Source organism: Accipiter gentilis, chromosome 21 (genome assembly GCF_929443795.1).
Source record: "Accipiter gentilis chromosome 21, bAccGen1.1, whole genome shotgun sequence".
NCBI classification, from domain to species: domain Eukaryota; kingdom Metazoa; phylum Chordata; class Aves; order Accipitriformes; family Accipitridae; genus Astur; species Astur gentilis.
Genome location: NC_064900.1, coordinates 12,168,280 through 12,192,960, shown reverse-complemented (window position 1 = coordinate 12,192,960; position 24,681 = coordinate 12,168,280). Strand labels below are relative to the sequence as shown.

General features: G+C 36.5%; 1 protein-coding gene across 4 annotated transcripts in view; it reads right to left on the bottom strand.

Annotated features, from left to right (window-relative positions):
* Positions 1–24,681, bottom strand: part of NECTIN3 (nectin cell adhesion molecule 3) — a 72,586-nt gene that overhangs the window by 23,121 nt on the left and 24,784 nt on the right. For all 4 annotated transcript variants that reach the window (XM_049824279.1, XM_049824280.1, XM_049824281.1 and 1 more), the window contains exons 2-5: positions 20,740–21,078; positions 13,317–13,613; positions 11,270–11,387; positions 8,217–8,368 (exon numbers count right to left, since the gene is read on the bottom strand). In XM_049824279.1, the coding sequence (XP_049680236.1) occupies positions 8,217–8,368; positions 11,270–11,387; positions 13,317–13,613; positions 20,740–21,078 (906 nt within the window). The remainder of the gene's footprint in view (positions 1–8,216; positions 8,369–11,269; positions 11,388–13,316; positions 13,614–20,739; positions 21,079–24,681) is intronic.

Below are 24,681 nucleotides of genomic sequence, written 5' to 3'. Positions count from 1 at the left end.
GAACTACTGTTTAAGCTATTCTCTCCAAAAAACATTTGTTGCATTAATACAACTTACTCAGCTTCACCTTGGGATTAGTGAAAGAAGCATAGTTAAAAATGGCATGTATTAATCGCTAAACAACACTTATGTTGAACAAGGAGCTTTCATGATTTTAGAATAAGACAACTGGAACATTTGAAGTAGAAATGGTTTCTATGGTTTCTATGCATTCCTCCTAAAAGCAATTTGATCCCTCATGCACAAAGAAATTTCCATATTCATTCCTCAATATAAAATATCAGCTGATTTCATGTCAGGTTATGCAAGTAAACAAGAGCTTGCCAGATACCAAGCTTCTCCAGCACTCAGCTTTTTCCTTTGTTCTTTAGGTCTACTGGAGATGTATGCATCTGTATTGAAAATGAGGTTGCAAGTGGTGGGCTGATGACACTGAGAAAGCCTCCTGAGATTATCCCAGTCAATCCCAATGTTACATGCAACTCCAGTTTCTATTCCTGTGCTGCAGTGAATAAAGCCGGCTTTTTGCCTTGCCCAATGCAAGGTAGGTTTAAAAATCAGTAAAGCAACAAACACTGAACATGTCATTATAGCTTGAATCTTTTAGAGAGAATATTACATGGATAGCCAAGTAGCTCATTATGTCATGTTATTTAGTTAAATGCCCATAAGCAAGATCCATGGAACTACCACTACCGTATTACAGAGGCACCCTAAATTTACCACCACAAAAAAGTAAAATAGATAGAACTGGAAATTTGTCAAATTCCCAGTTATTTGACAAATCATAACTTTAAAGGTTCATAAATATGATTTATAAATATGATTTTTAATCTTACTACTCATACGGCCATACAATTCTCTCATACTAGACAGAATTGCCACATTTGTCATGATCACTACAAATCATACTTCAGACTGCACCTCACTGCTGAACACATTTTAAGCTTGACATAATCAGCAAACTGTTACACAGATTTTCAAAGCACAAAATTATATTACTTGACTATGTAAAAGTGGTGATTTGTTAGGGAGCTATACATAAATGAAATTAATTTGACAGAAGATAGGAAACTGAACAAGGAAGATGCACTATCAAAATGAACAAGAGGAATTCAGATTATGATTTTTAGTAAAAACTGATTTAAAGTGAGTTTAATAATTTTACAAAGAAATAGAGATTGAGGAATCCAAGTTTACCAGGGTTCCCATGTCCCACAAAACCTTAGGTCAAGAAGTTAAACTCAAAACCGTCTTCCTTGAAAACATATTTGCTTTAGACACAAGATTTGTTAGCTTATTTCAGACAGTACCCGCAATATCTTCTGCCAGGCTATACATACTTTGTTTTTTAAACTGGCTTTGTAATTGTTCAACTATTTCCCTCTGATACTGAGGTCTTAAGTCCCATTCTCCACATCCACAATATAAAATACACATTCACAAGTATGCAGTATTTGCATCCTGGCAAGTTTAACCATAACATATGTGAAATAAACACAGTGGCAACTACACCATTATTAATATATTAGAATACCAGTGTTTTACAAAAAGCTTTTCCTGCCAAACTTGATTCATCCACCAGTTGTCACGTTGTCCAGTTGCATTATCTACAAGTACTAATTAACATATTAATCTTAAATTCATTGCAAATGTAATTCTTCAGTGTTTGTTTACATGTATTCCTAGAATCTAAAACCATTAATACTTCTACTACCTATGTCAGTAACTTTAATTGTTGAAGAATGACAAACTTAAAATCATCCCTCCTTGTTCATAAGGCCAATTATGACTAAGAACATGTGAACTTAACTTCTGATGTCACCCAGAGCTTTCCGAATGTAAAACTAGGTTCCCCCTTCCTGCACCAAGCAAGTTTCCCAAATAGAAAACAACATTAAGATCAGCAATACCAGAGTTCCTTACCTCTAGTCCATAACTTTTTGCTTGCAAATCACATCTTAAACGTTATCTCCAAATTAATAAAGTGCCATTCTTCATGTGTTGGTATGAAAGAATATATTCTTTCATACCAACAAGCTGTTTAATTGTAATTTTTCACATAATTGCCAATACCCATTTCTTTGAATTCTTAATGCTTTCCACAAAACTTTAAGCACATTCATTTTAAGTTGTTTCAAATGACACTTTATTCAAAAGTATCAATTTCCGACTGATTTTCTTTAACACTTTACTTATGACCCAATGTTTAACAGCTTTCATCGCTTTCAGTGATGTAGGCTTCTGTTGTTGCACAGACCACAACAACTTAAAGTACCCATGCAGGCCAGGGAGCTGAAACTGGCAGAAATTCCGCAAAATTTTGGTTTAAGGTTAAATGCATTGTGATTTCAACTTTTGTCTCTTATTATGTTCTGGGCCCTATTCAAATCCTTATTACACATACCCTGTAGTAAGGATGAGGACAAGCTAAAACCCACAAAAAATTTCTTCTACTATTACACAGCTATCGCCCTCATTAAAATAGGATAGGAGATGTAACTGAAGAAAGCAAAAACCTATTTTCTGGTATGAAAAAGTAAACCCATCAGCTCCCACCACACATAAGCAGCAGCCAAATTTTCCTAGTTCGTTTCAAAGCCTTTGATAGTTTTCTGTCAAGGAAAGCAAGATTTGCTTTTTACTTCAAATGAAGCTCTAATAGCTTCTCAAACAAAGCACCACAGTCCTTGCAAAATATGCTTAGTTTTCCATCTACTACTTATTTTCCAGATGTTTCCCATGAAAGTCAGTAGCGACTTTCAACAGCTTCAGTCTGATATTTTTACTTTTCCCTTAAATGACTATTCTTGATACAGTTTTCCCAGCTCTAGAAATAGAAGCAACTTACCTTGGGCAGATGAGTTTCTACAATTAAGTTTAGTAGAGACACCCAACTACATGATGTATCTTATGTCCCTAAACACTACATCTTCCCCCCTGGATCCCCTGCAGTACACAGTCATTCAAACGTCCAGGACCCATCTTTGCTTCCGTGGGAATTCAAAGCCAACAAGAAGTCAAGTGTCAGAAAGATGAATGGGCAAAGATATGGATGGATCATCCTTAGAACTAGACCATTAGGTTCAAAAATCTTAGTTTAAGTCCAGTCTTGGTATCAACAAGCACACCATTGTAAAGATCAACTAGAGCGCACAGTATTTTAAAACTACAAACCATTTCGGATTTAGTCCGCTATGAAGTATTTAAGAACTAAGGTGACCAGCTTTATAATAAGGAAGAAGAAAATTCAATACTGGCACACATCTTTGGCTAAAATTTATCACTTAACCATTACAGAAACAAGGTTTTAGAAGGGAAGGTGCCTTGGCTAGTTGTTGTGTATTAATACAAACTCTGTCTAGTTTCAAAAACAATGATGAAGTCTAGTTCTCCCCATTTAAAAAACAAATGACAAACCCCACATGATTCAAGATCCACACTTTGACTCCCACATCCCTTTCTTTGCCATCTGCAAGACAAGGACCTGCTATCAATTACTTATAATCCGAAAGTGAGTTGGCTTTGCACAAATTACAAGATTTCTCTCTCTTTGCAGTTCTCATTTCACAGAGTGGAAAGTGTCTGCCTGTATATGTATTATATGTATTTTTGGACAGAGACATTTACCTCTGCTTCTCAAACTGCTGTTATTGCTAAATTTCCCTTAGATGCTAAGTACCTAAAAATTTAAGTAGTTGATAACTCTGTGTAGCTGGGCATTATAAAAACAGCCCTTGCAACTGTTGAAAAGCTTATATTGCAACTCCCTTGTAACAACAGGGAAAGTAGTCTTTCCGTGAAAGAAGGCTTTTTGAATGCCTGAGATTGAATGATTTTGCAATTTATCATTGTTTCTCCAACCATTCTCACTCCGAAGTCAATAAGTGGGCAAGGACATTGTGTAACCCTCTCCCCACGAAGTGTCTTGTGTACACAGATTCCACGTTGGACTTAAACATTTTTCCATAGGATTATCTTCAGTTTGTTCCTCCCCATTTTGGCAGCATGACAGATATGAAGATTGGTATCAGACTAAAGCAAGTGAATCATCCACTTTCGAAGTTCAGTGTACTTTTGCAGTTTCTAGCTGGGATTTCCATGCATCAAGAGACTATTTTGGCATTTTTTTGGGGACTCAAGGAAAAAGCTGTTATCATTAACATAACCTCAAGCTTGCAAGGAATATTCAGAAACAATATTGAAAGTTCAAAACCTGCTCTATAAGGCAGCATACAAGTTAGCAGTTAGGATATCCTGGGACTCACTTTTCTATACAGCAGCAAAGCAGTTTATCAATACCCCTTCTAATATACTTTAGAAAATACAAGAGTGCCTGTATTCACAATGTTCTCTCGGAAGAGTGGTCTATATATGAAGAAACAAAAGCAAAAACGATGATCATCCTCTGTTATGTTAACCCTGACGATATCTAATCTACAGGAAGGTGACTGTACTTACAAGTCACATCTTGCTACAATTGCTGGATTGCTGGCTAACAAAGGCTGGGTTTACTTTTAACAAAACGTAGTCTCTTCCAAAGGCAGTCATTTGACAAGATGACAGAGGAAGCAAGTATTTTCCTATCTGAATGTGAGTCTTGCAGGTCACCTCTCTTGCAAATGGAGAAAGCAAAAGCCTCAGTAAACAGTATGAAGGTGAATGAACACAAAGCCAAGAAAATAAAGTTCAATTCCTTTTGCAAACAACCTGAATAGATCTATATTACAAGATGAAGTGCTTTACATATCAAGCTATCAGCTTGTTTTGGAAAACCTGTTGCTGTAGGGCTATGTCAGGAACTTCAACAATACTTGATCACCTCTGAAATCCATGAGGAGCATGGCTTGCTTTTGGCTGGACAGCTATACAAACCAAGTTTAACTTTACATCACTGAACAAGTAAGAAACAGCAAAGATAACTGTGCCTTGGAACCAGTATTAAAAGAATTCTTTAACTTCAAACACCATTTTAGTCTTTCCCTAGCCATACAAAGATGTATCATCTCCTTTCACTAAAAGCTGGTGAACCTACCATTTAGTCCCTGTCAACTACTTCTCTTATATTTCCCTATTCCACTTCAAAAGTATCATCAGAAACATTAGGAGCACAACAGAATTTATTAAAAATACAGTTTTATTTTTTAACAATACATATTAGGACCAAAAGCATTTTTTGTTCAGCTTCCATTCCAATCCTACAACACATTTCAACTTAATAGTTTTTTCTAGCAGTTAAAAAGCTTTACAACTACCAGCATCATGACTGTCCAGAAACATTAACTTCATAAATCCTCTGACAGCTTCATAATTAAAATTTGAAAGATGGCATGATCATACAGCTTTGTCTGCTAGCTTCTAAGTTTCACTTTATGGTTTTGCCAAGTTTTATACAGTGGAAAATACCTAACAGAAAAATAGGCTAACTAAAAATGATTCCTTCCAGTACAGCAGTGCCATGTTCACCATTACTAGATAATATCTGCTCAGTTAAGTCAAATATTGAGATAGCAAGCAATTTGACTTAAAAGTTTACTACTTCAGTCTTATTTTCTGTACTCCTGACATGAATCTCTATGTTCCCTCTGAACAATTATTTAAAGGTAGACATTTTTGCCATTTCATCACCCATCCTGCACCATTTTAAGGGCATTTCATTTAAAGAGCCAGTCACAATAAAAAGTTCAAGTCACAATAAAGTGTGCTTAATATTAATTTCTGAAAACAAGTACTATACTTTGATTGTCTCACCTCTCATTTTAATGAAGACTCCTATATACTAAAAGTTAATACACAATGCTCTTAATCGGTTTGGTATAATCTTCTCTAAGATATCTAGAACAGAGTGCTGGAAGCTTGTCTCAGCATTAAATTGATGTGTATGACTTTTCTGAGCATTAGTTTTAGTGATACAGAACCAGATTTATTCTAGAGTTGCCTAAAAATGACCTGTATTTTCTTAGATGTTGATCATGCTACACACTCCAAGATTAATGCTAAGTTTTAAAAACTGAAATTAATTTAACATCATCTAAAGTATTTGTTTGTAGAATGATGATCCTGTACGATCTCTAGATAGTTGAGGTTCAGTTTTGGCACTCCCTAAAACCAGCTAAGTTTCGCTATTTGCAATTAAGTTACCACAGCAAAACAAAGTCGCTGAACAAAGCTGAAAAGCAGCACACATGTAAACAGCATCTATCAGTCCCCACCAAAGACCAACTACTACAGCTAACTATCTCTGCAGTAAGCTAGTTTAAGCTATGTTGCATTTACCATAGGCTAGAACATACGCCATCACCACAGCTCAATTATCTACATCTATTCTGCTTTTTCAAAAACTTTGTGTTCTTCTCCATAAAGGAGGCATTAGAACCAAGCACCCAGAAGTAACTTCTCACAGAAGTGACTTTCATCTTCGTTTGCAGCACTTAGCCGTCTTTTAATATCTAGTTTTATATAATTTAAGTTGTTTACAAGTAATTCCACTGTCTCAAGCTCTTTAGAGGCTTCCAGTTAACTAGTTCATTAACTAGTCAGTTAATTAGAACTGACTAGTTTTCCACAATGGCCTGCAGTGTAGCTATGTCAGTCTGACTGAAACACCATCTTTTGTTCTAAAGAGGCAAATAACTCTCAAATATGAATTCTGACAGATGTGGCTTCAAACATCCTGGACCTTCAATTTTAGTCTTAACTTCTCATTCTCATCTCAAACCTTAAGTCTTCGTATTTAGTTTTAAGTTTTCAGAAAGAAATCACAGAACCACTTAATCACTCAGAGAATGATTTGGGTTGGAAGAGACCTTAAAGATCCCCTAGTTCCAACCCCCCTGCCATGGGCAGGGACACCTTCCACTAGACCAGGCTGCTCAAAGCCCCATCCAACCTGGCCTTGGACACTTCCAGGGATGGGGCATCCACAACCTCTCTGGGAAACCTGTTCCAGTGCCTCACCACCCTCACAGGGAAGAACTCCTTCCTTACATCTAATCTAAATCTCTAAATCTAAACCCTCTTTCAGTTCAAAGCCATTACCCCGTGTCCTATCACTACATGCCCTTGTAAAAAGTCCCTCTCGGGCTGTCCTGCAGGCCCCCTTTAGGTGCTGGAAGGCTGCTATAAGGTCTCCCTGGAGCCTTCTCTTCTCCAGGCTGGGCAACCCCAACTCTCAGCTTGTCTTCCTAGGAGAGGTGCTCCAGCCATCTGACCATGTTCATGGCCCTCCTCTGGACTCGCTCCAACTGGTCCATGTCCTTAAATCTATGGAATCTAATCTTAAATCACCTATGTCTGTACGCTGTAACTGGCCAACATGCACTCAGACACTTAATTTACATTGTGGAATAACTAATGTCAAGAACTTACTGAAGAGCAGCAACACCATACAACAGAATTAAGTTTTAATTTCCATATCTGTATTATTTTCCTTAAAAAATGATAATATATTAACACTTACTGATCAAGCTAGCTATTAGCTAATTTAGCTAATCCATTATGAAACCCTGGAGAGCTTTTTCACACTTGTACAGCACTATTCACATATACCCCTTTAAGTCATGCTGTTCTTTCACAAAGAAGGTGTCATAGTAAAAGGTTAATTACATTTTGTTAATAGATATGAGGATGTTTCCCCACAGCAGTGGGACTAAACAGACACACAAATTTGTCATATTATACTAAGGAGATCAGCAAGACTTTTGCATTATATACTTAACTTTATGATTACTGGGTATCTGCATCCTGAGAAAAGGAGACAATGAGTAACTGGAGTACAACGCACATATTCAGAACATAACCCTAACCTCCATAAAGCAGAGCATCTTTGACTTTTCTAAATGTAGTTGTTCCCCTCCCACTAACAGCCACTTTTTCAATTTATTACAGACAAGATACTTTTTATTGCAGTCAGTATGTCTTGCCAAATACAAGTTCACACTAGAAAAAAAATGAAGTTCACTTAGGAAGAGAAAGCAACAATCTCAGAACCACTGTGGGAACTACCTCAACCTTAAAAATTTCCACTGTACGTTGCCGTTACCGAAGAATCAGTTTAATCCCAAGTTTTACTGTAGCTCTCAAATCTGTACTGTAAACAGCTTTTCACACAATTAAAAGGCATAAATATTTTATATATCAACCAGCTCTTCAGTTTTCTATTTCAAGCAAAAAAATTCCAAGTTAAAGTACTGTCTTCGCTGAGAAGTAAGGCTTACCTAATATGTAGATAGTCTTCTGATCACTTCTCTGACCAAGGGAATTAGTCACCTTACAGATGTAAGTCCCAGTGTAGTTGTAAGTCAATGGGCTGCTGAACTGCAGAGTGTTGTTGACAGATAGCAATCCTTCAGGCCATTGTCCATCCGACCTAACACAAAATAGTTAGTTGTATTTCAACTGTGAATCTTTACAACTAAAGTCTAAACGTAACTAGTTTAAAATAGTATTTGAAATAGTCTAGAGAGTGAACTTTTCACTGTGCTCTGACATTGTCAGTGGGCTTTCACTGGATGTTCTCAGTGTCCAGCTGAACATTTAGTATTTAATTTCTGTGCCAAATCCTTTAAATGTCAAATCCGCTGGCACTAGCAAGCTGTCTACAGATGACCACTACTACAACTAAGAAAACATCATTTCAAAAGAACTTGGAGAGACAATCCAACCCAAGCTCTAAAAACTAACAGTCAAACTAAGAAGCACCTATACTGCTGTCAGGATTATCTGCCTGTTCTTTTGCATCCAGCTGAGCTATCACAATTAATATTTCTGTCAGTACACACTTAATTTGCAGGACATTTTGACTAGGATTTCTGAGCAGGAGTTCAAGCAGTTTCTTCCCTCTCAACCTGCCTTTTGTCATCCCCCATCACTTTTCTATCTAAACTACAGCACTAAAACCTAATTTGGTGCTTGGTGATACATTTGGGGAAACAAATGCTTAGAAGAAATTTGCTTCTCATCAACTGGCTTCTCCAAATCTATCATTTCCCTGTAGGATTTTGTATGTGATTGCAATAACAATTGTGTAAGCCCAACAGAAAAAGGGGAAAGGGCAAATGCACTGGAACGATTTTAGCAGAGCTGCCAACTGCCCCGTTAAACACCTGTCATTTCATGCCATTGCATCCCATTTTGCTTTTATCTAAGTAACTATTAACAGCTAAACAAGACTAAGTCAATATTCAAACATGTAATCACCAGGTCTCAGTATCTGAGAAGGATTTAGCAAGTCTGATTTTTAAATAGTATCAAACAAAAAAGCCAGCCCTGACACTTTTAAATAGGTACTCAAATGGAAAAACCCCACAGTTAACAGTAAACACGATCTCCAACAAATGTAGGTTCAAGACAACTTTACCATTGGTGTGCTGACAATGATTATTGCCCAGAATTGCTTCAGCCGTAAAAGTGATTAAGCATGTACTTCATAATTTATAGTACCAGAAGTATTTATTCAAAAACCATGATAAAATAGTCAGTTGGTTTGAAAGCTCTATTCTAATAAAGTCCTCATACATGCAACATTTTAAAATATTATTGACCATGAAAATATTACTATCCTAGCAAATATAATGTCGCCTTCGCTTCCAAGGAATAAAGATTTTTTGGTGTGGTAGTTCTAGAAGCTATTATAATTCGAAACAAGTAAGACTGTACAATTTCAATACAGCTAGTTTCCATTTCCTTAAAATGATCAAGCTATCCTTTTGCATAGAGGTTCCCCCCCCCCCCCCCCCTTCAAGTTCCTCATTCATCAGTATTACAGCTTCTTGGATGGGTTTTGTTGTTACTCAAACAAAAAAAAAAGTACACCGGTTTTATTCTAGAGGATTAAGCTTTTCTCATAGAAGTTGGTTCAGTTTTAACCTTAAGTAGTTTATAAGTGACCTCTGAAGCTTGAAGTGCTTCAAATATATTTAAAAACATATTTCTTCTGAAATTGAAAATAGAGGTTGTATTGATTGTTCTTACATACATCTCAAATTCAAATCAAACAACTGAGAACCCAGTTTATCTGAAGAAACAAGCCGTACTGCTGCTGAGAGCCTGACATGCTTTCTTAAACATAGGAATTTGTGTGTTGAGATATCTCATCACACTGATTTTGAGCTAAGCATGGGATGGGGATGGCAGCCTACTGTAGCATGTAGGTAAAGCATACATTTTACTACATGTACTTTAGTGTAGCTATGCCATTCTGACTAGAGTTAGCTGCAATACTGATTTAAGATTTCAATGGCTACTTTTAGGATTGAGTCAGTTATAATAATTTGTTTTCCTGTAAAACTACCATCAAGCAATTCCAAACTTATCAATACAACATTTTCAAGCCACATTATGACTGCTGTTCCTATATGCTAAATCATATCTACCATTGAGAAGGTAGAGCAGTGGATTACTGCTTCACATCAGTTAATATTCCTGTGATCTTACCAACAGAGGCACTATAACATAGCTACATAGGAATTTACGTTGTCCTTAGGGAAGTTATTCCCTTTGTTTCTACAGGCAACAAATCAATTTAAAATAGCTGGATTTAATTTTTTTTTCCACAAGACAGTTTTTGATCTATGGCTGCTTTTGTTGTCTTCCTCTGTCTCTTGCCCAAAGTACATCCATCGCTGCAAAAGCAAAGCAGTAAATTTCAGAGTAGGGCCCACCCAATCCATATATTCACAAAATGTGGCTGTTACATAAGAATTCTTTTTACTTTTTTTTTCCTAGACACACATGTTCAAGAGCTAGTTTCCATCACCATGCAAACACCACATTTATCTATCTTGGCAACTACTTGAGCACTTTCGAAAAACGTGACAAATTCTGTAATTCAGTAAGCAGTATTTGCCATCTTAACTGTAATTTCCAGATTTTAAAATGCAGATACAGAAAAGTCTGTTCAAGTGTTTACAATCTACTTTAAATAATAATAAAACAGAAATTATGAAATAATAGTTGGATCCCTACTAGATTTATTGGGCTTTGCTCTATATACTACAACACATGCAGTTTAGACTACTTTATTAAGTAACTATAAAAGATTTTATCCTGAGAGTAATGACAAACTGTTCAGGCTTGTAAGTTTACCCAGTAGCCACTCACCCATATTCAAGCGTAGACACATCTTGTATCCTCCTTTTAAAAGGCTGGATAATAACATTACAATCCAATCCAAGTCACATACTCTTTGTTTTCAAAACAGGTGTTTACTGTAAGCTAAGAGATTAAACCACTTTAATCATGTGGTAAGCCCCTTTTTATAAATATTTACCTGGTCCACATAAATTCCATAGGTAATGGATTTGCATCAGCGTTACATCTGAGCTGAACGTTCTCTCTTCCAATGAACCAGTTTCCATCATAGCCAGTTACTGAAACTTCTGGGGCATCTGACAAAAAAAAAGATTTAACCTATCAGCAATCACAATATTTTCTTTAAGCATGAACTGTGTGTAATGGTCAGCTCAGTGGAGCAGAAGGTGGTTTTGTGGGGGTTTTTTTGTTTGTTTTTGGTTTTTTTTGTGGGGTTGGGGGTTTTTTTGGTATGTTTTGTTTGTTTGTTTTAAATTTAAAACCCGGACAACAACAAAATACACAAAGAACACCAATACAGGTCCAAGCTACAACATACTATGCAGCAGGGGATTAGATCAGGAACAGTAAGTCGTTTTAATCAGTGCAACTGTCCCACTGCGTGTTTTCAGCAAACATACAGCACTTTGGGGAAGTGAAAGGACTTCAAAAGAGTGGAATCAGTTTAAAGTTTCTTGGAAATGAGGAATAGGAACTTAGAGCTACTTCTCACTAACAAGATAGAGCAAAGGATCAGAAACAGCATTTTGAAAAGCCAGGTAATTAGGGAATCACCAAAAAACTCACAGATGCCAGTTAAAACAGTTAGCAGTTATCCACTGGCCTCATAATGTAGAATTATGTTGTTATGGCTCTAAAAAGCAAGGAGGTTACTTCAGATAAGCTGGAGAGACCCAGCTGAAATATTTAGAAGCCAGAGAACAGAAGAACGAGTATGATTTGGTAGAAGCTCAAACAGCAGAAAGAGAAGTAGTTGCAAAAGCTGTAAACGTAAGGGAAAACTGAAGGAAGACTAGAGAGCACAGACATAAAACCTCTGCTTCTCACTTGCTGCTGTTTTGCTTACTACACGATTTTGTTAGAAGTTCTGAAGCATGCCTTCACATTAATTTCAGACAAAAATAAGTTTAAGACCAACTTGCCCCCTCATTGCACCTTAAATATGGAACTTCATTCTCTCATTCACTGTTTTAGATGACAGTGGGAACAAATAATCTTTACTTCCATTTCTGTATCAATGGCACTTCAACCTAGAACTTCATTTCAACATTGACAAAATAAACCAGTACTAATCACTTCTATGCCCAAATAAGTGATTCTTTACCAAACAGAACAAACCCACAAGAGATTCTAGTCAAATCAAACCAGCAAAATTTACTTTTTCCAACCGCTACATTTCTTCTAATTGAATTAACAGACTTCTATGATTTACAAACTTTAAAGCAGCACCCAGCTGAAACAGGACACCAAAGGAAGAACTTGAAAATAGCTTGCTTTGATCATGTATGCATTGTGTAACAAAAAATGGATCACATGCCTAAAGCTTATTTGTCTTAACTGGTTATAGCTAAGCAGCCTTATAAGCCATCTCACTTCATATTCACGTGTCTTAAAGCCACAGATTTGTTAAAGAAGCCTGGTACAGGTTTGAATTATATGAGCAATCTGAAGCCGAGTAACAAATGTTAGGAATGTGTATGTTATGTTCTTGTTTCCTTCTGCGAATTAGAGTGGAAAAAGCTTAGTGAGTAATTTGAAAATAAACTTACTGACCCCCATAAGACCTACTTTCAACTTGTCATCTCAAACATGAATCTTCATTAGAATTATTTTTTAATACTGCTGAAGTTGTAAGGCACTATAAACAGTTCACAGATCAACTGAGTTTGTTATTTTCTCTGTAATCCTTTCAATGCTAAATATAAACATGAAAAATAATGTTTACCCATGAGCCAATACCCAAAACAAACAGTAGAAACATAATGGTATTCTAGGTTTGTGACTATAGGGTTTTTTTAAATTTTATTTTTTTAAAAAATACAGACACCCTAGGTTTCTATTCCTGCCCGACCTACCTCTTATCACATGTTTTTCTATACAGTTTTAATTTCCCTTTTTTCATGAAGTAGTTAAGTGCTCATCTCCTTCCTGCAGAAGGTATGCAACAATGAAGAGGATGGTTATAAGATATATACCAAGTAGTAACTACCTTACAGAATACTTACACTGTATGTCCAACACATAAGGGTATCTTATCTCCTTTTCCAAAGCAGGGTGCCTCACAATACAAGTTATACGTCTTCCTCTTGCAAATCGCGTAGGGACAATCATATACTGACTTACAACTGTCACCGTTTCATTTGGAAACAAAGTAGAGCTGGATTCCATTTCACCAAGACCTCCTTCCCAGTCAATCTCTGCAGCAGGTTTTCCAGTGGCTGCTGTACAAGTGGCTGCTATTGTTCTATTTGCACCATCTATTAAAGGGTTTGGTCCTTTTGTTAAACTCACAACAGGTTCAACTAGGGAGGGAGAAAAAAAGTAAATTTAAACAAGACAAACTCTTCATCTTTGAAACTGTTGCTATGTAAGAGTTAGATAAGATCTAATCCATTTGCAAAAACCCATGCTAATCAGATATCCCAGAAATAAGATCATGCCATATCTCAGAGATGATAGCTATACAAAGCTTTGGCCTGGTGATACTGTTCACCTTTGTCAGCTCAGTTTAGTGTTGCTATATTTAATGCACCGACAGGGAACTGCAACATCGTTAGGTTCAGAACACCAACTACAGTGCTCTAGTTCAGCGTCTAACAACAGACAGCTTAAGCTATTAGGTTGAAACTATACCATGATTTTTAAAAACGCTTAGATTCTGCTGCATATTCAATACTTAGAGTATTAATCTATACTGTCAGTTTGTGTCATTTCAAAGCTACTTCATTCAGTGTTTTAACACCCAACATTAAGGGTAAGCTTCTGTTGATCAGTACTATACAAATTGATTCCACGCTGAAAGTACATTTAAACTCTAAAAAAGTATTTCTACTACATACACACACACACATTTTATATATCTAATACATACATACAAATATACATAACATACATAAGTTTTATACAAAATCTGTAAATAAATTGTTTCTATATGTAAATAAAAATCTGTCTAAATATTCTTGTGAATAAAGCTCTATAGAAGTAAAAAATTTCAACTCAATACTATGTCCAGCACTCAAGAAATCCTCAAGTGGAAGGACCTAACCTCCTTATAAACCTACTGTTCACCCCAAAATTTTAGAGCCTTAGAGAACACTTCCTTCTAAAAGGAAGTTGAGTTCCTGATGTACAAATCTACTGTTGAGGGCCATAAACTGAAAGCTTTTAAAAAAATTCCCTTCTTATTTAAGAAATCTGTTTGAGCCCTGTACAAGCTATCCATCAGCTGCAGCCTCAATGAGAAATACGATTTGGTGTTTCAGATACAAACCAACGTTTTGCTTTCTAGGATGGCCCATTTCTATCAACACACACATTTCCCCGTAGCATACCAGCCCATTACAAAGCCCTTGTCTTTCCATCTCATGAGGCAGAGTCCTCTCAAGTCATCACTACACACCATAATGTTTCAGAATCCACCTCAGTGGACCAGCCCTCACTAATCACAAAGCGGAGGCAACTCTTGCAACTTCTATGCTTTTCAGTATCCTATAATAAGGAGAACTTTACTTCAAAGAACTTCTTTCCAAGAAGTTGAAGCTGACCAACATATCTTGAAATAAAATAGAGAAGAGTTCAAAATATCTGGCAAGACACTTCTCCAGCTACCCATACTTTCAAGAGATAACTGACTAACAAATATTTTCAGCTTGAGTGAATTCAATGCCAGAATCAGGGGGTTTTTTTCTGCTCAGTGTAACACCCCTCATGTCTGAGGAAGGTGGTTTATTATTTGCTCAATTACACTAAAAGGAAAGGCAACTACTAAATGGGTAACCTTATAGAAGTACGTGTTTTCTGTTCTATTCTTTGCAGTGCTTGAAGAATATGCCTCATTGCCAAATTGTAGGTTGGTTGTTTGGGCTGATACTGAGAGCAGATTACCATCTACTTTGTTCCTCTGAATGCCTACCCTCTGTGATTTGTTAGTGACCCTACTGTAAATAAACCAACACCAGGGTTTTTCCACCCAGTCCTACATTCACTCTTCTAGAGCTGAAGCATCTCTAACAGAGCTGCTTTCAAAATTTCATTCCTTGCTCTCCAACACTAACAACAACTAAAGCTTTCTGCAATAAGCTTGCATATTTGAACTGATGTACATATGAAGCATTCTATAATCTGAAATAAGCCTTTAAAACCTAGTATGGAGAACTTGACATCATTTAGCTTTGTTCTTTGACCCACAATTTTGTTTCCCTGATTTAACAAATATTACCAGTTTGTTCCCCCGAAATCACTAGTAGTAACCTTTTCAATAGCTTCTGTAGTATTACTGAAATGCAGAATAAACACCCAAATTTACATTTAGTGTCTTAGAAGCATAAAGATACTAATTTTAGCTGTATCCCTCCCCACCCAATATCTCCATCACAGTGAAATCAATTAAATCAGCAGCTATCATTAGCTTTTTGTGCCAGAACTTACAGACCTAAATCATTTCAGCTGGAAATAAAGTTTCATACATTCTACTCCTTTGAATTTTCCTCAGAAAAAGAGTACACAATGCCAGAATTTTTCCTCTACCCCTTTGTGAAGGGATACATAAGTCAACAAGAAATCTTAAATAAGGTAGCAGAGGTCTCCAGACCCAAAGCAGGCTACTCGGTATGCTGCTTCACTTACCATGCTTTTAGAAAAAAGTATCTTCAAGTATTAAGTGATAGTAGCCAGAGAACAGGATATAGACTCATTTTAAAAGCCTAGTTTCTCCTAAGATTATCATTGTTAGGGAAAAAAGCATACTTTGCTTTCTCAAGTGATATCTGAAATCTGTAAGACTGGCCAGTTTCAGTTCATTGTATAATTCTTAGTTTTACACTTGTCCGAAATAAACAAAGCTGAACTGTTCAAAACTACTCAACTTAATAAAAATACTTATTCCCAGTCCAATGTGTTTTGGTGCTTTAGTTGTTTTATACTTCACATACGGTTCAGCTTCTACTGTCACATCTTCCCATAAATCATGATTCTTGGACTACACACCAACTACAAGAAAACCAAACAGCCACATACTAAAAAGTGGAAAGCAACTGCTGTTACGACACTTCTATAGTCTATTCTTTGAGGATTACCGTGTGCCTGCCACTGAAGCAAAACCAGCAGTAACCCAGCTACTTATTCTACAGCCTTTCTAGCTGTTTCACTCATAGATTAAGATAAATATCTTGTGAACAAATCCCTAATTACAAGGGGCCATTAGCATCTCACCTCTCACAATGGGAAACAGTTTTACTGTTTTCAACCCGGAAAAAAGATTACCCAAACTGTGGGGCTTGGACAGGTTTTTGGCTGGATTTTTTTTTTTTTTTTTTTTTTGGACGTGTAACTTCTATATACACAGACTCTTGTAGCAGTCCTCTTTTGTCCCAGGACCATTCAGTGTGCCACATGAATTATACTGAAGCATGCCCTACAGACTTTCATTGCTCACGATGGTGGTGGTAGTGGACACATGAAGGAGGTCGGGAGAGCATTAAAGAAGCTGCTTCACCCAGTCAGTAGAAACATGCTCTATTCAGGTCAACTGAAAAAGATGGTGGGAACAATGCTTAGTGTGGGAAAGGAAGCCACCACTCCCACAAAGATCCAAAAGCAGAAGGAACCTGCTTCCACAATGTAAATACTCAAGGGCAGTTGCAGTTTCCCCCGTACCCTTTAAGTAATCAACAGAATAGATACACTGACTGAATGGACAGAGGTTATCAAAAGGTCCCTACATATGGATCACCTCAGTCATATATCTTAGAAGAAGATTAGTCATACAAATCCAAAGCTATATTACAGCACGAATTATATTCAAATTACAAGAAACAGTGGCTGAAGTATAGAAGCTAGATGTGCAGCTGTTTAGGAGCTCTCAACTAATTTGCACATCTGTGCTAGCCCTTTTACTGGTTCATGACCACCACTTTAACCTTACTTACTCTAGCTTTACCTTACATACATATAGTCAGAAATCTCTCATTGCTCAAGTCCTTATTCTTCTTTATAGAAAAACTACATAATAAAGCATCCAGAAAAGAAAGAGCTTTAAATCCTATTACATGAGGTTTCCAGGCCTCAAAGTTGCTCTTGGTTCTAAGTACTTCACAAGCCTTTTTCAACCGCTTCTGTTATTTTTAAAACTAATTTTCTTCTGCCACTGTGCGCTGGAGGTCTGGATGAAATTGGCATTATTACAACACAAACAGTATTATTTCCACTTACCATTAAATACACTAATTCCTTGGCAACAGCATGACACTAGGAATTGTCAGCCCCTTCATCACAACTGACATTTACTTGAATAACTTCTTTCCAAAACAATACTTCTACTTTTTATTCTCTCTCCCCTCAAAGCCAGCAGCTGTAGATTTCTGTGTAACTTCTCCTGTTCAGTAATTAACCCTGCATTATTGACTTTGGGTTTTTTGTTTCATTCTTGTGTTTGGGGTTTTGTTTGTGTTTGTTGAGGGTTTTTTTGTTTTGGTTTGTGGGTGGGTTTGACTTTTTTTTAAAGACCAGTCAGTGCACTAATTTGTTATCTACTCGATACTTTTTCTTGCCCCAGACTTATGTATGTGTACATCCCATCAACTAGCACTTTTCAAACACCATTACTTTATCAGAACTGTCTGAGAAGATCCATTTTCCATATTGTCTGACATGCATCTTACTAATTCGTTACTATAAGAATTTCTACATTAGTGTGTCTGGGATCTATTCATGGTGACAGACCTACACCTTTGACGCTGTCATGTGTGCAGCTCATTCTTTACTTGCAGCATTGGTGGGAGCTAACCTGAAGAAAAGCAAGGTCTACTTTATCAATTCACATGCTGAGAAAACTAGCTTAACAAGACAGTAGAGTCAAAACGAACCAAGTATTTAAAATAGTTGTATACAGTGCTCAAGCTAGTAACGTAAAGGTTATCGCAGCTCTGCAAGCTACCCTGTCACACACCATCTCTTCTGCCTTCAAACACCATTTTGGCCAGTTTAGGCCGCATCTTGAGAAAGGAACAGCTTGACACAAAATTCTTTGCAATTTTTTTGTCCTAGTTTACAAGGTAAGTTTGAAGAACCAAAGTTTTAGACAAGATCAATACACCTGTTTGACCCAAAAAGCATTTTCATATTTTCACTGCCTTAACCTCTTCTTTTACAGTGCATTTCCTTAAGACAGTATGAAGCACTAAGTGAAGCAAACTGGAAGTGAACAAAGTCACCAAATGTGGTAAGTCTGTTAAGCTTAAGTAGCATAAAACAGAGGTTCTAAATATGGTCTTCAGTGATCAGGGTACTGTGGCAAGATACAGGACATTTTACCTTGTAGCTATTTTTCCCTCCATTTGTCATCAGTGTCTCTGCCTTACAGTGTACAAGCATCTACTACATGACTAAGTTTAGTACGTCCACTACATATAGAAAGGAAATGAATTCTTTGCTAAATAGGAACAGACAGGGATTAGGAAAAAAAGCAATGCTGCTTGGACTGGAAACGATTTCAGCCCTAGGACATGAACTTTTCTCTCCTCACTTAAAGGAGAATTTTTTAGAACAGTGGGAGAATGCAGTTAGAATAAAGCTTATTTAAGTTATATCAGGTTTTAAATTTTGATTGGAGCTATTCCATGCCTTAAGACTCTGATGAGAATGGAACTGCTGAGTTTAGACCAGTAAAGCTCAAAAGTTATTCAGTTACATGCATATTCTGAAACCCATTACTTCCACAGTATTATTACTGTTTTAAGTCTCAATGTCAGTGTAGCCAAAAGTTTTCAGAAGAACAGAAAACATGCTGCTGAGGCCACAGAACATAGGTAAGTCCAACAGAGGGTTAGCTACCCAGCTGTAAGTGCAAGCCAAGCAGCTGCTAACTAGGATGGAAAGGCATCTTTGCAAGTAGTAGTTAGGTTTTGCAATTCGGAGGTTGATACCAAGTCACCAAGAGGCTTACAACTATCATCAGCCATCTACATCGACTAAGAAAAAAACCTCTATGATCAGGACTACTGCATGCCTGACAAATACTTCTTTACCTCTTCCAACTGCCATTTTTGATACGTATCTTATCAAGCAAGTTGCAGTCCTAACATTTTCAAATGTAGAGTAATAAACACACAGGACATATATTTGCTTTCCTAGTTCTTCCTAAGGTTCTCCATAGACCTAAAATTTGAAGGGCAAAATGGACACACGTACTAGTGTGACCTGAAAAAAAATAATCTTAGAAATAAGAACTGATGAGATGAGGGAAAGCAGGAAGAACCTCCCACTGTATGTTCATAAAGCACAATAGCTGAAACCTGAAATCAAAAGACTGTTACAATAGCCACAGACATAGCCACTTGTAGTACAGTACAGACAGAATACAGATAGAAGAGAGCTACGTGCTTTGTATATCACATAGAACTTCTTTGGTCAAGTTACTTGTTTCAAAGTGGATTAAGCCACTTGCTTTGATGCATTTATTTTGCCCCACCTTGTGGTGAAAACCAGTTTACATACTGTGCTACAGCCATCTGATTTATCTCACACAGTATTCTACTGCTGTGGAAAGCAGAGATCAAAGACAAAGAAGATGTTAAAAAGCACATTTGTTTACAAAAAGAGTCATTGAGGACCACCTCAGCTGTAGAAAATATCACTTGACTACTTGCAGCAGATACAGAAGTAACTTACTCTATTATAAGAAGGTATAATACTATAAGGCAGCAAGTCAGTAGGTTTTCAAGTTTCCGGACATAGTAATCATTTTACCTCGTATTGCACTACCACCTAAGTCTACCTGTGCTTCAGTACTAGTCCTTTATGACAGCAATACTGAACTCTCAACAAGATAGACAAAATTAGTTTATGTGAAAAACTGAGTCTATAAAAGCTCACATTATGACTATCCACAACCAGTCAAGGGCTTAAATTGCCTCTTTTTTTCCCCATAGTTGCCAGTAGTTGCCTAGGCAGTTTTGCTTTAACATTTATACTGTGCAAAGAACACTTTACATCACCAGCCCCAAGCAGCTACATTAACTTATCATATTAGCAACACATTTATGAGGAAATTTAGCCAAGGTGGTAACTAAACCTGCGTTTGGCAGCTTCTCAGCACACACACACACACACGGTCTATATTATCAGCACTCCCAGGTCTAAGTTCTAAAGCACTGCCCAAATGTTTAGATTAGCACAATGCCTAAATAGTAACTGCTTATTTTTAATATCTGGACAATCAATGACCAAGTTCTAAAGAAGCAAGACCCAAAAGAAGTCTCCTCAATGATATCACTAAGTATACCAAGACACCTGTTAGGAAAGACTGGCAAATACATCTTTTGTATTGTCATTGGGTTAAAAGGTAGAATAAAATGTATTAATAATTTGCAGAATTTCACTAACAAGTTTGTGCTATTAATTTCACCTCCTTTCATAAACAAGTTGACTTACCTAGTACTGTTACAGTTGTTGATGACTGTGTATTTCCAAGTGGGAATGTAACTGCCTTGCAAATATATTCTCCTGCATCAGAAAAGCTTACATTTTTTAAGATGATTGTTGCATCAGTAAGTGAGTAGTTTTTAAACGACACTCTTCCTTGGTATTCTCCTTGAACAGATATTCCATATTCAGGATGATGAACAGCAATAGTCTGTGAACTTTTACCATGTATCTTCTCCCAAGAAACTTGTGTTATTGTTTCATTTACATCAATTATGCATTTCAGTGCAACCTTCTTCCCCCAAACTGCTGTCACATGTGGATCAACAATTGGTCCAGCTAAGGCACCTAAAAACAAAACAATCATTAGTTGGTACACCAGGTTATGCCTCACATTAAGCCTTCTTCAGTAATTAACTTACCTTTTTCAAAAAGAATTCCTGCTTCTGAATAACAGTATTCTAGCTGATTCACAGCAGTGTGGAAACATTACAAACCCATGCTTTAAGGAGAAACATTAAAGCTAGGTGTAGATCAACCATTCTTCAGAGAATACTGTCACTAATACACAACTTTCTATAATAATGAGCCGATAATTGTTTAACTAGTGTATCAATCTTTGGGGAATTTAACTAGATATGAGCAGTGCATGTATTCACATCTATTGAAAAAACAGTAATCAGACATAGTACTTCAGCAGTTTGATTACTGATTCAGAGCATCAGGTAAAAATTTAAGTTAAATTACTGCACTTACTTCTACTTTCAAAAGATAAGACTCCTGATAACTTAAGGAGAAATGCAGAAGTGAAACTCCTACCACTTACTATATCAAGTCACTACTCAAAAAGCAAAGCAACAATTACAAAAACCAGAAAAACCCCAAACCCCACAAACTACTCCATCTGAACACTGACAGTCGATCAGTATCCTAGTTTCCAATAAACATGTGTACTATCATACATATGCAATCTTCTGCTACACTGTAGTGTAGTGTCTTCACACTAGATCTTCCCTCTGTATTAACACAGTAAATATGCAGGAGTAGGTATAGTCAAGTGTTTGCTTAAGATTCAATGTATTTCCATTTAATACCCAAAATAGTTTTCCACAGTAGCAACTGCATTCTGAGCTCAGCATTTTACACCACCTTCTTTCAAGAAAGGAAATCCACCAGGACAAAGCAGCAGCTCATTAAACCCCAGGTTCACAATTTCTTTGCCAAACAGATGCTCTAGCAACTTCAATCATCTGTTCTCTTGGAGTAAACTAACATGATGAAAAAGACTCAAAGTCTTAGTCTGCATTGTATTTCTTTTTATTGTGCTTAAGTTTTAACAGAGCCATTTCAACTACTCTGATTTCTTCAGTTATCAAATCAGTCAAGCTGTTACCGAGAAAGTTCATCCATGGAACAAGATTCAAGTATAAATTTTAGCAGCCTCATTTTCACAAGCACAAAGAGGTTGTTCAACTTGAGACACTAACTGCCTTTTCAGTCAACAAGTTGCCACAAAAGAGAAACCGTGTGTACAGGAAAAAATTCTCTATATACCTTTATGTACAAGTCCATTGTTAAAAGCTTTCCTTTTCCCATCAATTGATTTTTCAGTATTCAAATCATAATTTAAGACAATGAAGTCACCTAAACAAGCAATTTAATGATTCAGCTATGGATTTCTTCAGCATAAAACTACTGACTAATGCCAATAGTATGAAACATTAAGTTGCACAAATAAATCAAAATAAACCAGAACTTTATACCAAGATAGTTGATATGCCAGTTACTAAGAGGGGCTGGTAAGGGGGAAAAAATAGCCAGGAAACTCAAAAAACTGGGTAAGTTTCATATAGAGTATATCTACCATGACTAATCCACAATTAATGAAAGATCATTTTGTCTAGTCTCCTCATGCGTCTTTAACTGATACATACTGTTGAGACAAATACTGGAAAGAGGACAACTATTTGAACACTAACTGAAACACGCAGAATTCTGCCCAAACTTTGTCTCCACTTGCCATTGCTACATTTAAGCGTAAGGTCAGGTGTTCCTTAAAAAGTATTTAACTATTGTTTTCTACCTCACATGGAAATAAGGCTCACAGGTTACATTACTGCAATATATTTCAGAATACACATCTTCTGTAATGTCATTTTAGTAAATAAAACACATACTTTTGTTCAGAAATCAGCAATTTGCAATATTTAAATCTACTGGATCTTAACCTGTACTGAACTGTAATATAATGATCAGCTGTATCTGACTCCAACAAACTTCCTACACAAAAGCTGTACAAGTAAACTTACATAAAAGCTGCTGGGACTTCTGGGAAGTTAACAAACTGAACTGGAAAGTCACCCTAGTTTGCAGAACACACAAGCTATTTTGTTTCCTTTTATTTATCTATCTATTTATTTTTACAACTCTACTTCCAATAATTAGAGGCTTTCGCTACAAAAAGATGAACAGAGTACATTTAAGAAGTCAGTACTTGACTAACAGTTCTCCCTTTTTTGAAGATGTGAAAATAAAACATTTTTTCCACCAAGGAAGACTTCTAACAGCTCATTTTCACCATGAGAACATTATGTTCTCACATGAATTGCATGAATATTTTCAGAAGGGAAACTTTTTTTATTGCTGCTACTTTTAAGATTTACAGACTGAACTGAGCAGGCCTTACATATATTTATATATAAACACACTCTTGCAGCTATAGAACATTAATCAGTTACATCTTATTGTTCATTCACCTTCTCCAATTAAGGAAGTAGAGCCAATAGATCATTATACCAAATCTTACGATATATGTTCAGACTCCAAAGACAGAAAACGCAACTCATCTATGCTAATCATTTAACTTGAACTTGCATATAATTTATATAAAAGTATATATACTCCAAAGTTTTTAAAGTTCTAAAAATAGTTTAAAGCTCGAGTGAGAACAACCGCATCTTTAATGTGCAATAGCACCTCTGGTTTTAATCTTCAGCCAGTTATCATTATTTAAGTAACTTCTTTTGGTAGCTGAGCAATCAAGCTAACAGTTCAAGCTAGTAAGTTAATTACTATGCTAATATCCAGGGCTCTCCGAGACTCAGGACTCCAAGATAACTATTTCCTTTGACATGGAGACTTCCACTTAAGAATCAGTATTTTTCTCAAAGATTGTACTTGAAGAATGAGTAACAGCTTCATGCCTACTCCAAAGTAAAGCTTTAGAGGCTTACAGTGCACAAGATTCTGAAGAACAAGATACTTCAAGGCCACATTATTCATCTCCTTAACTGATCCAAGGCACTGATGCATAGGACACATTTACCATTTTAATAAAGCCTAGCTCTCCTCCTCTCAAAATCTAATACTGAAATCTGACTTTCTTTGCTTCACTTTTACCATATTGAAGTTTGCTTATCACCATTTTCAACATGCCTTAAGTAAACAATTTGTATCCACTTACTAATCAAGATCTTATTTTGTAACTTCAAGGCAAAAACAGCATCAGGAAGTTTTCTTACATTTTTTTCTTTAGATTTGACAAAGTTTCTTGTGGATTCCCCCCCCACACACCCCCCCCTTTTCTTTCTGCTCCCTTGGAAGACAGAAAAAATAGTTGATGTCTTCCCTCTCATTTCCTCAATCATGTGTACTCTGACAGGTTGTACATTCACGCACAGCTTTGAAACATGGAATGAGGTTCGTGCATAAGCCACTTAATTGAAGACACTGTCAGATAAGTAATTATTGTAACCCACCAGTAAAAGTTGAGTAGCTAAGTGCCTATGCACCAACTGATTTTCTTTTGATTGCACAGTGATTCAATCCATGTTGGTTAATACTTCACATCCAAATCTATCACAAAACTACCTTGTGTCCAAAGCTAACAGAAGTTAAGCAGGTAGATAGTCCTCCTAGCTGATCTACTTGACACACCTATTTTCCAATGTA